Here is a 13,966-nt window from a genome sequence, read left to right as displayed (position 1 = left end):
TATATATATATATATATATATATGCACACACATTCCTCATACCCAAAATATCAATTATACAAAGTAATTAATTATGGAGAATTTATCAAATTACAACAAAAAAATTAGTTTCACTAGTTTATTCTTAAATAACTTCTTTAGAAAGCTATCATGTTCACATTATAGTTAATTATCAATCATTGAGAATGATTAACAAGAACTATCTTTGGTATCATAAAGGCTTTATGCTCTTCAGCTCCAAAACTATCCACTGCAATCCACATGATCAATCTGAGTAACTATAAACCAAAGGTTGATTTCTGTCTGCTCTTTGAATTTTATTCATTTTTTATTTTTAAACTTAACCAATATTTAGAACAAGTTGTTACTAATTTTACATTTATTCTTTATCTTCAAATATATGTTAAAATTATTAAAATATCTTTAGAAAATAAATGTCATCCTAAATTAGCATCAAGGCAAAATGGATCAGTAAAATTACCTTATCGTTTGATGAAAAAAAAAACACAAACTAGTTCATGCTTTCTGAGTATTTAAAATTGGATGGATGGAAAGAGAGGGAGAGATGGAGAAAGAATGAATCAGTATCTTTTTTTACCTTCCAATTATTTTCAATTACAATGAACCAGATAAACCTCTAACAATAGGTGATTATAACTATACCATAATTCATGTTTTTACCTTATTGCTTACATCTCTGTCCTACTAGAGAAACTAGTAACAGTAAAAGACTATACATAATGTGAAAATTTAACACTAAGAAGCTTTCCTATAAGAAATTCTTGGAGGTATGAATCCTATGAAAGTATATGTACATGAGTGGATGGGTAGATGGATGGGGATACCTGAACCAGTAAATAATAGCATCAGCTTTAGTGTTCGAATTTCTCTGATTTGGCACAAATCATATAAATGGTAAATGTCAGTAATACAGTAAACAACAGGTTTGATTTACCTAATTCTTCTTGTCTGAGACTTTATCCACTAGCTTTCTACATATTATTCAATTTTGTTCCATTTGGTTAGATAGCCTAATTTATCTCTTCAGAATTTAGCCTAAGCCAACCTAGATAGATAAGCCATTAGATCATAACTCTTTTACAAAATATCCTTAACAGCCTGTCTAGCTGTAGCCCAACTTTTCAGGTTTCCAAATGTTCTTCAGGTACTCATCTTGTACTCTGTTTCATCCCTTTATTTTCCTTTTTTCTCTTATTGTCATCTACCAATGACATCTGTCTCTTGTCTTAGCTTCCCCACTTTTTATCACTAGGCCCCTATTGATAGTTTATATGTTTATCTCTGGCTTTCCCTGACAGTCACATATGAACTACATTTGTGTGTTTTGTTAATGGAATTTGTAAACTCCCCCTATTTTTCCTTTCTTGATAAAAGACTCAAATATTTTTTTTAGGAAATTAGTGGTAAAGAAGGTAGCAATTGGGGCTGGAGAGATGATGGGCCAGAGGTTAAGGGCACCAACTGCTTCTCCAGAGATCCTGAGTTCAATTCCTAGGAACCACATTGGTGGCTCATAACCATCTGTAATGGAATCTGATGCCCTCTTCTGGTGCGTATGAAGACAGCTACAGTGTACTCACATACATAAAAATAAATAAATTTTTTTAAAAAAAGAATAAAATTATTTTTAAAAAAGAAGCTAAAAGTTAATTCATTGTTTCATGGTATTTAAATAAAGAAAAATGTGTTATATAACTTGGATATGTTATATTTTCATATGAAAGGACCCCAATAATTGCCATACAGTTTTAATTTTTTAAGACAGCATTAAACTATTAAATCTGGAACCTAAACTCATGTAATATGATAATGAAAGGAGTTTTAGAAACAGATTAAGGAGAAAATATAGAAATTAATTAGGTAAGTTTCACTGTTCTCTATATAGTCTAGACTAATACAAAACAGATATTTACTGGAGTTTAAGCATGAATATTGTTCTTTTTCATTGTTTCATGACACTGAGGTATTTTTGAGTGATGGAAAAATGTTAAAGGTGTAAGTTTGTTGTTCTAGTGTAATAATAACTATGGTTATACCAATGTAACTCTTAAAAAGAAGAAAGGGAAAACGTACTAGTAAGGACTGTGTAAGAATAATCATTTGCCTTGATCCCAATCCTACTAGGTCAAGACAATTGTCACTACTTCAAAGCTATCCTTCTGTGTCACTTATCACCAGTATCCCCATCCTCAGGACAACTGGGGTTTTGTCCCCAAGCTAGAGTATGTTTTCCTTACTGAATATACACTATCTATTAAGTTTTCCTTTTGTCTTATTAATTTAGAGTGTAATCCAATTCTACTCTCTGAGAGAAGTAATTGAGGCATTTGGATTTTACCTACTTGATAAGGCTACTCATTCCATTATCCTGTATGTTCATTCATTTTATCTCTTTGTATTTGGATCTGAATCATGTTTTTAGGTATTTACTAACAAGGAAGATGTCCATAGATTCTTTAGTTCAAATCTCTTCATCAACTTCTTATTTTGTATGTGACATCTGTCAACACTCTGGAATATATCCATAAAATAATGATGGTCATTGTATTCTTCCTTATTACCATATGACTAAATTTGGGAGCACTTTAAGTTAACAAATGAGGCAAGAGACATTAATATGTTGTGATTACACATTGGTTTAGGTAACACGTCCTGAATATGTACCTGTTCTCAGCTGCATCATTTGTTGCTTCACAATGCAGGAACACACACAATTCAGAACACAGTTTCTTGATTTTAGTGGAGCAGTAGACTTGTAAAAATATGACATGTTGGTGACAGTCAAAGAAGGGTGTAAGGAGTGGTGATGGCAAAGCAGAAAGGAAGTATTATAACTCAGTGTAATGACTATAAAGGGAAATAGCAAATCACCGGTGCTTAACAAGGCATGGATTGTTTAGTTCATGTCTCTGTGCAGCCTACTTAATGGTGTTTGTGTGTGATGTCTGTGAGAATTACATATATATATGTAATATTTATACATATAAAATGAATATGAACATTTGTCAATCATTACCATATAAGAAATGTGATAATTGGAGAGAATTTTAAGTAGAGAATTATATATCCAAGACTATTAGAAATGAAATATAATAAAACTTACAAAAATAATGGTTTGAAACACATGAACTAAGTATAATTGCTGGATGTAAGAGGTGCTAAAGATTTAGAAGATATTCTCTTGAAGTCTCAGACTATAGATGCATCAGGCCTTGTCAATAGAGGTGACAGAGCCATCCCTGGTAGAGTGTTTAGTGTGAGTGATTGGTTGAGTGAATTTAGGATTTCATGAGACTCAAAAATGTAGGAAGTATATGAAAGAAAGAGAGAGATGATGTTACAGAAAGTTCCTTCCACAGAGACATGGATTTTAAGAGGACTCAACCCTCAACATTTTATTTCAGTCATGGTAAAATTACATACTACCTTGGTTAATATAAAATATGCCTTCTCTCAGACAGAAATATAACTGACATTTTGTCCTTTTTAAAGGATTTTGCAGAAAAGGAGAGGTCTACAGCAAAAGCTCTGGAAGATGCAAAAGCGAACTTTTACTGTGAATTGTGTGACAAGCAGTATAACAAACACCAGGAGTTTGACAATCACATTAATTCTTACGACCATGCTCATAAGCAGGTAAGCCAACCTAAGAAAAGTCCTTTCCCCTATGAGATTTATGCCTTTAGAGCAGAACTGCAGTGGTTCAGCCTTATTTATTATCATCTAAGACTCAGAGGTGAGATCATTTTATGTTCATTTTTTGTGAAAGGTTGTTTACTGTTCAAATGTTAGAGAAACTCAATTTTTCTTCTTAGAAGCACCATAAAGTTGGAGGTAGACGTAGAGATTTCCTAAGAGTAGTGATTTGTGTAATTCACACACACACACACACACACACACACACACACACACACACATATATATACATATACATACACACACACACACACACACATATATATACATATACATACACATACACACACATATATACACACACACATATACACACACATATTATATATATACATACACATACACACACATGTAAACACACACATACACACACATACATACATATATATATATATATATATATATATAGTAACACAGTAAAGCTGTGTCATATTAAGAGTAACCAAAATTAACAGTAACCAAAGTAGTTACTAGAAAAACTAAACTCCCTGACTACACATATAGAATCTACAGCAGAATTGATATATTCCTCTGATGTTTGTTTTGTTTTCATCTCTGCAAATATTCCAAGGTTTATTTGGAAATACTGTGTCTGAAAACTCAATAAAATAAAATTATTATCCAATAAATGAGATATTTCAAACAAAAATTTTAAAAAGTGAAACATATAAAGTCAATAGATAAAGACAAGTATACACATTTCAGTTCAATTTCTTTAAAGGTCACATATGTTGTTCTATATATGGCTATTGTTCATATCTTGTCGTATTTTTCCCTTGCTGGCCTAGGCATAGAGGTCTTGGTGACTTAAGAAATATGATTGCTATATTCCTGGGACCAAGAAATAAAATTCCTATGGCCAAATTATTATTACTATGAGTTATGGTGTCAAATGGAGCTGATATCTTGTAATCTCTGGGTAAATTTTGTGTACTTTATATAAATATTTATTCACATCAAATGAGATGAAATATTCTCTATCATTATGAGGATGAATACTACTTATGTGGCTGCTGTTCATGGTATAACTTCTACCTAATACACAGGATATGTATACTTAATTGTACTTGCCTGATATAAGCAAGGTCTATGGGGGAAATGCTTAAGGATTGTAATGATCAGCCCTCATGTGTACAATAAGCACTTTGTAATCTATTGTTTACAATAATTAGAAGAATCTCCTTCAATATTCTATCTTGATAGCTCTGAGTTAGGTCACTGGGTCTCAAATTGTAAAAAGTTCAAACAGAACACTGAACTATATGCCCATTGAATTTCTTCTTGCATTATACTTGTTTTGTTTATACCACCACATTATACTTGCACTATATTGTTTATATATATATATATATATATATATATATATATATATATATATTTGAAGCAAATTTCAACTAGCACATAACATCATCTCAAAACATTGCAGCATGAGTCATGAGTTTTAAAAAATGCAACATTATCATTTTGAAATTAATATTGAGTTATCTTGCTTTGACAATTGTGTCGAAAAATTATAAATTTGGGCAGTTTGAAACAGTGTATCTATATTTCACATAATATTATGTATTTAAATTTTTTTTTAAAATAGTTAATCCACAGGTCTTTTGCTTCTCTTTTACTGGTGGTTACTCTTTACAGTTTTCCTCATGTGAGTTTTTTGTGAATAATTTTGGTAGTGTTGCGTTTTCACAGGCTTCTTAGTCATCTGTGCCATGATAAAACTGGTTGTTCTAGTTTGCGATCTGGTCAAATTCAGATTTCTAATTTACTTTGAAGGATGATATCAGGAGGAATACTGAATCCTTCCATGGAGACACAGATGTTGTCTGTCACTTGTTTTTATAAAACAACATTTGTAATAAAGGGGCTCAGGTACTGTCAGTTTGAGACATGAATGAGCTCCACAGCCAGTAATGACTGGTAGCTCACATCAGTTACTCGATTTAAATTATAAAGTGGCTATGCAAAGAAATATCTCATTTTTTTCTTCTTCAATGGAACGAAATGTGTTGCTTAGGACAAATCTTCTTGTAAACATATGCCCTCAATGTGACTTTATTCAGGCAGACTTCAGGCTACATATTAATAAAAATATACTGGGAATTCAGGAAAAGATAAGGGAAGGCCTTGTAAAATGAGTATTTGATTTTGAGCTGTCTTTTACACAGATGTGTGTATGCACATGGTTTGAAATTGAGATGACATTGTTGACAGCAGACACAGTTACAATGAAGAAATAGAAGATAATTAGTTTTCTGGTGAGAAGTGCATTAGCATATAGCATCCATTGCAGCTCAGAATTATGCCTAATCAATTTTTTCCTATCCTTTCTTCACATGTGTTTCTATTGGTTTTCTAAAATGTTAAAAGAACAGCCTGTTCCCAATCTTTCCATCACACTTATACCTACTTCCTTTTATTTTTAGACGTATATGTAACTTTCCACATCATTCACTTTCATCCAAGCAGTTACAGAGTTTCTAATATGTACTACTATGATAGGTATGTAAAAGAATGGATTTGGTTCTTAGCTTCAGAAGACAAGCAGCATAACTGAGGAGACAAGCCAAAGAACATCATTATCCATTAAGCACTGCAGAAATTATATGCTGAGACAATCTAAAATTAAAAACACAAAACTGATTTTATAAAGCAAGGAGGACAAATCATCAAATTTTTGAAAAGAATATATAAAAGTTAGCCATGTAACCAAAACCAGTACATCCTGCATGACAGGAAGTTTATATCAAGGCAAGAGGACAGATATGAAGCTGGGAGCAGAAAGTACAAACTGATTATATGCTACCAAAACCATCGCCATTCTCTTGGAAATTTCTTTATCTTTGAAACAGTTTCATTTGTGTAATTTTTCAACATCTTGTACTTGTCTCTCAATCTTGTATCCTCAGGTTTTTCCATTCTTACTTGTCTTTATTACAAGCCTCTAACTGAACTCTCTATTTCCAGCATTTTCCTATTCAAATTCAGCTTATCCACTCATGACTAGATTAGTTTACCTCGTTCACAGGATCTCTCCTTCCCTAGGCCCTCTCCAGTGATTGGTGACTGCCATTTAAAAGAGAATAGGCTTATTCAGACCACCATTCAAACCACTCAATTTGGCTTTTGCAACCACCTCCAAACTTCTGAAACTCCAGCATACCCCTGCAGTTTTCTCAAAGATACCTTATAGTTTTCCACATGCACATCTTGGCTCATACTCTTCCCGCTGTCTAAGACACTTTTCCACTTAATGGCTACATTCATATTGCTGTGTGTTTCATTGAGATTGGCAGCTTCTATCAGAACTTTAAAGGAGCTGAAAATTAAACACAGAAATTTCCAGATTCGTTTTGCTGAAAATCAATTCAGATTTTTTTTTCTGCTGCCCATTTCTGTATACACCATAATTAAATAGTTAAATAAAATAATTAATTAAATAATAATTAAATATTCAGTAGGCTTTAGTAGTCTGCTTCTGGGATCCTGTAGAAATATTTTCTTCTTTTAAAGATCTATTTTGGTCCAAAATATTTTGAAAATTGCTTAAGTTTTAGATGAAACCAAATTTAAAAATCTGTTTTTAAGTGAAAGGAAACTTTATGTTCTGAAAACGAAGCATTCATTAAAATAAAATATGCAAAAACAATCTCTAAATTTCAAAGCTAAATACAACCATTTGGTTCTTGCTTCATTAAGAACTGTTCTTGACAGGCATAGTGATTATGAGGATGGTAGGATCTGACTAAGAATAGCTTTTGGCCTGCAGAATAGGAGCGGCTGCCAACATTCCGGTTCAGATGCAATTTTTTCCCTCTGTTGTTGGATTTCCAGTAATATGATCTTCCCTTTTTGAGATAAATCCAAACTTAGAATCCAGTCATTACTCAGCAGTAGAACAAATTAGAACTAGAAATAAAACAAGCTTTGAATTCTCCCTTTATCTTTCTTTCATTCATTATATTCCAGTGAAAGATATCTCTGTATCTTAAATACTTTCTGCATCTAAGTAGCAACATAGTGTTCCTGATGACTTTATTATAATAATATTATTCGTGAACATTCTTTAAATTATTTATTCATTCATTTATTTGTGTGTGTGTGAATGTGTGTTTGTATGTATAATTGTGTATTGTGTACATATACGTATATATACACACATATATATATGTATATATACATACAAATATGTATGTATACACACACACATACACACACACACACACACACACACACACACACACATATATATATATATATATATATATATATATATATATATATATACATATATACATACCTATATATACACATGCATACATATATCATGTTAATGCCTGATTCCTGCAAAGGCCAGGAGATAGCATCAGATGTCCTGAGACTGGAGTCACAGATGGCTTTGTGCTAGTATGTAGATGACAGGAACTGAATTCAATCCTCTGCAAAAAACGGCAAGTGTTTTAACTGCTGAGCCACATCTTTAGTTACTCATAGGAACATTTTAATTCTGTAGAAGTAAGTAAATATATATCTTTCAAAAGTAAAACAAAACTTCCTGTTGAAGACTTAATAATAGCTTCACTATAATTTGATAAAGAATTGAGCCATTTGGGCATTATTTATACAGACAATTTAGCTCATCATCAACACATCTGAGGTTTTAAACTCTCTCCCATGAGGAAATATAATGAGGCTCTAGCTTTGACAACTTTCTTGTATTTATAGCTCATGTTTTGAGGAAACAATTCAGTTGTTTCCTCTACAACCCCAGACATCTTCTAATTCTTTCCAAATACTAAGCATCATTGTAAAAGCAATTTCTGTGTGTATATAAACGACAGTCCCTAATCTAAAGCAATACTGTTATTATTAATACAGTGAACACATCAATTGCAATCAAGTCCTCATGAGACCATTTTTAGATCACACTCATGTTTTGAAGACTATTAGCTGCAAATGTTTTATATTGAAACATTATCACACATCTTCATAGTGAGAATTCTTTTTTTGCCCCAGAGACACAATTGTTCTTCTAAATTAAAAGCAAACATACACAAGCTAGAACACCTCCTGTATTCAAGAAGGATCCCACTTTCAGACTCTCTACATGTGGAGCTTAATCCCGATAATCTCCCTTGACTTTACACAGGATTTATTTTCCCTCCCGGGGGGCTTGTTTAGTGTTAGGTTTAGAATCAAACTCAAAAATGATTCCTTTCTAAAATATTACTTTATATACTTTCTTTCTCTACTAACTCGGGGTAAAATATTAAAGTAGATCTATCATTATCACTCCGAGCCCAAAGGAGAAGACTTACCTCTAAAACTACATATTGTTTCCTTTCTAATTCTCTCTTGTTTTTTTCCTACAACTTCATTAAAATCACCTACAAATTCTACCCAAGTGGATTCGCTGAGGAAAGAAAATGTCAAAGACTGGGTGGTTTATGTGGCCAGAGCATTAGTTCTGTTTCTTATTGTTGTGATGCAGTGATACCTGACAAGAAAATGATGAAGAGTTTTTTTTGAGATGTGGTTTAAAACTGGATGCTGTCCATCACGCCAGAGAAGGCATAGCATCAAGTGAGGCAGTATCAGTGTGTTCAGACTTAAGTAGAGAAAGAATAATAAAAATGGCTTGGCTATGAAATCATAAGGCCTGTCCCTAGTAATATACTTCTTCCAAATGGCTCCACTTCCAACAGATTTCAGTCTTACGAATCAGTTTCTATCTGCTGTGACCATGTATTGAAGCATGTGACCATGTGAGAGACATTCCATGCCCAAACCACAAGTCAGTTAGACTGAAGCAATAAAGATAAGTATTCTGTAATGCACTGTAATATAATGTAATATGTTTTTTGCGTTCTATAAGCCCCTATTTCATAGAACATGGTAACATACTGTGTGTGTGTGTGTGTGTGTGTGTATTCTTGTAATTAACTAATTGTTGTTTGATTTTCTATTAGTGAAGAATTGTAGAAAAACTAGTCTTAGAATTCTGCTCATATTCAATCTAATTTATTCTATATATTTCACATTGGCTAAAAGAATTTTTAATCCCATGATTTTCCATTTATAGAAAACATCTATTAAAAATCTTCCTTCTGATCTGAGATGCGTCTTGAGCTTTCTGCCTGTTCGGAAGCATCATCACTAGCAGTTCCCCCTACCTGTAGTCCTTTCATCTGTCGTTCAGCTTTCCGTTTCTCGTTACTGAGGGCACACGTCTTATGTCATCCCTTAGCAGGCCCTTTGCTTTCCTTCATAATTCAAAGAATGAGTTATCATTTCTCTAATTCCTAACATCTTTGGCACTACCTATGGTGATCAGAGTCATGAAGACTCTTCAGATCCATTTGTTTGATGCTCACGATTTTAGGAATCCATTGTTTTACCACTGGTACTTTGAAATCTGCCATAAGAAACAAAAACCCAGGATTCTCCTCTTTTATTTTTGAATTCTAGAGAGTTAGTAGACTGGTACAAAATTACTTGCACTCTTAAACTGAAAAAGTGAAAGTGTTGTTTTTAATCTGCTGATGCTCCTAACCTATCTCTGTCATTAGCCCTGAAAGCAAAATTGTCAGTTCTAATAGATACTGTGCCTCTAACACTCATGCACACAAGTCTATAAATATTTTTAGTGGAATTAATATTTTGTTAGTTCTTAGAGATTGTTACAATGTTTTTGATCGTATTTGTTCCTCTTCCCCAACTCCTCCTTATTGTGGTAATATTTAAAACGGAGGCTCGTTTGTTGTTATGGAGCTGCCATGTTCCTGACTAGGCAAGGCCTGAGGCTGTGAGTGGCTTACTACCTCTGCTGCTTGGCTCAGGCGGTCCAGAAGCACTGGCTCTAGCACCCATGAAACTCCAGCGTGGGACATGGCTCTGCCAACCTACCATGCTACCTCTACAATACTTGGCTGAGCCCAGACCATCCTGCCATCCATGTGGTACACTCGGTAGAAATGAGACTCTAAAGCTTAATTATTATCCAAATGCTTTATATATTAGAAATGCTCAATTAACAATTTTCCCACACAATTAGAGTAGTTTCCCAATACCTAACCTTATGATATAAATTGTTACCCAGCACTGTCCTGGACACTGGACACATGCATGGTTCTCCATGGCTCCTATATCTCTCCCTTCTTAGCTCCTCCTCTTCCTTCTCCTCTTCTCCTCACTCTGCCTACCTCTCACAAAGCCCAATTGCCAAGCTTTATACAAATAAAGTGGGAAGATATCCGTTACACCTCTCAAATAGAATGCCCTCTATCCAAACAACATAATCATATCCTCCTCTGTTTAGTCTGTAAGATCCAATTTGTACTTCTCATGTAATCTTAGATATATAGGTTTCTGCAAAAATATTCTCTATGAGTGAATAAACTATTTTTTAAAAATAATGTCATTCGCTTAGCAGTTATCAGTTGTCAATAGCTCCTTAACTAGAGTTTGGATTCCATGCCCACTGAGTTCATATGTGAAGTTGCTCTTCTGTGTATAGAAGAGACAGGCTCTTTGTCTTCACACACTGCTTCTGGCTCTTATCTTATTTCCAAACACGTTTCTGCCAAGGCAAGAGGTGTGATAATAGATATTCCATTTAGGAATAAAAATTCTTTATTCTTTTAATTTCTGCCTTTGACTAGTTTCTGGGTCTCTGTGTTTTCTGCACCTTGACTAGTTTCTGCTGTTAATTGTTATATATTACAAATAGAAGCTTTTCTATTGAGAACTGAATGACACACTAATCTGTGTGTATGAGACAGTATAAAGAACCAGTTCAATACACCTATTTCATGGAATAATAACAGTAGATTTTCTACTAGTGACTCTTATTTCTTCCTATGGATGCATACACTCAATATCAGTGTGAGACAAGACTTTCAACATTTGGAGTGAGCTTTAAATCCAATCAAAAACTAGTTGTGTGCTTTTATGATGTTCATGCTGCTATTGCAACAGTGGACTTGTCTTACTATGTTGGTCACTACTATAGCTTTCAGAGTTTACATCTGGGTAAGACTGTGACCTCTTTTCTCCTTGGGTATCATGGGTAGCTTGTTTCAGCATTATAAAAGCTAGCCATCTGGGATGAAACTTCCAGGTCAGGACCAGCTTGAGTTATTTACATGCTATAATTCAAGTATGTAGTATCTTTGGACATTTTGTCAAGTTTTGCAGGGCAACCAAAATATTTTAAATATTCTGTAATATTTGAGTGACTACAAGACCTCTCTGGCTAACAACTACAAAAGAGGTAAGTCATTCCTGAGATTGAGAATTTTGTTGTTGTTATTATTTTTGAGATTATATTTTAATTGCAATGTTTTTTCTCTTACTTTACCTGTGTCTAAAACCTACCTATACCCCTCTCTAATTCTGTCTTAATTGATGGCCTCTTCTTAAATTATTATTACTGTAGGCAAATGTGTATTTGTATGTAAACAATATAATCTGTTGATTCCATACTATGTTTTCTTCCAGGATGACCACTTGGGATCAGACAACAGATCAGTGTGGTCTTTGATAGGAAGGACCACTTCTACTTCCAGATTTATTTTATTTTATTTTATTTTATTTTATTTTATTTTATTTTATTTTATTTTATTTTTGCACTTTTTAAACGTAGGGTTGAAGCCTCATGAACTTTTCTCCATCACTTGACATGTGGAATGGTGTCACTTTTGTTCAGCTCATGAATGGACAGTCATGTTGGTGAGATACTATAGGTATAGCTTCTGACATTACTAGGAGCCATGATCTCACAGCAAACTCCACTATCCTCCAGTTCTTACAATCTTTCTACCCACCTTTCACAAAGTTCCTTGATTCATAAATGTGTGAGAAGATGTATCCATCGGGACTGTGATCCACAACTCTATATTTTGATTGCCTTTGGTCTTCTGCAGTGGTTTCTGTCAATTTTATTGCAAACAGAATGTCTTGATGAATGGTATATTTATCCCACTTATATTCACTGTACTTATCTGTGAGTATGAGGACAAATGCATATATATATATATATATCATGCTAGACTAGACTTTTTATTTGTTAGACAAATAATAATGTTGTCTAATAGAGGCATTTTTAATGAGTCAGAGGATTACTACCATATTAGCTGTTTTTAGATATGCATATGTATCTGTCAAGAAGCTTCTACAGTAGCTTTTGACTTTTGACTTTTGAAAGGGTGTTTAGTACTTTTTTATTTCTTCTCATACTCCCTATTCTGTTCTGCAATCCTAACTTAACTCTTCGCTTTTCATTGTTTCCATTTAATTCTTTATACTAATTGGTTCTAGCTCCTTTCCCTCTAAAGACTTCCTTCATGGTTCTTTACTAATGTTTTTGACTCAAGAAATTACTCAAACATACATATATGAATATTATAAGTTAATATCTACATTAAGAGAAAACATGCAACATCTATATATCTGTGTCTGACTTGCCTAATTTAGAATGATTTTTCTATTCATTCATCTATGAATTACATAATTTTCTTTTTATTAACAACTGAAAAATAATATGCTTCATAAAATTATAACATGTAGCAATTGATAGGCATTTAGGATCCTTTCTTTCTGGCTATTGTGAATACAGCAGCAATGATCATGAATAATTATATCTATAGTAGGATATAAACTTCTTTAGATATGTGCCCAAGAGGAATACAGTTGGATGACATGGTAAACCTATTTCTAGCTTGTTTCACAAAGGCTTTTTTTTCTTTTTATGTGTGTATTCTATGTGAATACATGTTAAGTGCACCACATGCATACGTGGCCATCAGAGACCAGAAGAGGGGACCCAAGTCACCTGGAAATGTAATTACAGATATGTGTGAATCACCATGTAGGTGCTGGGAACTGAAACTTGCTCCTCCTCCTAAGAGTAGTTAGTGGTCTTAACCTCTGAGCCTTCTCTCCCCATTTCTAGCTTTCCTGTGAAATCAACTCACTGGTCTTCATGGCTGTTATGCTCAGTCACACTCTTCCAGCAGTGGGCACGCATTCCATTGCCCCTTCAAGTATGCCTCAAATCATCATCATTTCTTTACTCTAAGCCATCCTGAAACCCAAACTCCTACAACCATATTAACTTATTTTTACAAAAAGGCCAAAATACAACTGGAGAAAAAAATTAACTTCAACAAATGATATCCTGAATATGATAGAAGTGACTTTTTAACAAGACCCTGACAGCATGGATATTATGATCAATATTTATTAAATG

The 13,966-nt window shown here is 33.5% G+C and overlaps 1 protein-coding gene across 1 annotated transcript in view; it reads left to right on the top strand.

The window, feature by feature from the left end:
- Positions 1–13,966, top strand: part of Znf804b (zinc finger protein 804B) — a 532,472-nt gene that overhangs the window by 426,998 nt on the left and 91,508 nt on the right. The window contains exon 2 of the mRNA XM_028776079.1: positions 3,514–3,657. Coding sequence (XP_028631912.1) covers positions 3,514–3,657 — 144 coding nt within the window. The remainder of the gene's footprint in view (positions 1–3,513; positions 3,658–13,966) is intronic.

This window comes from Grammomys surdaster, unplaced genomic scaffold (genome assembly GCF_004785775.1).
Source record: "Grammomys surdaster isolate TR1022 unplaced genomic scaffold, NIH_TR_1.0 264, whole genome shotgun sequence".
Lineage (NCBI taxonomy): Eukaryota > Metazoa > Chordata > Mammalia > Rodentia > Muridae > Grammomys > Grammomys surdaster.
The sequence above is the reverse complement of the archived record's forward strand: the minus strand, read 5'-3'. Positions and strand labels throughout refer to the sequence as shown.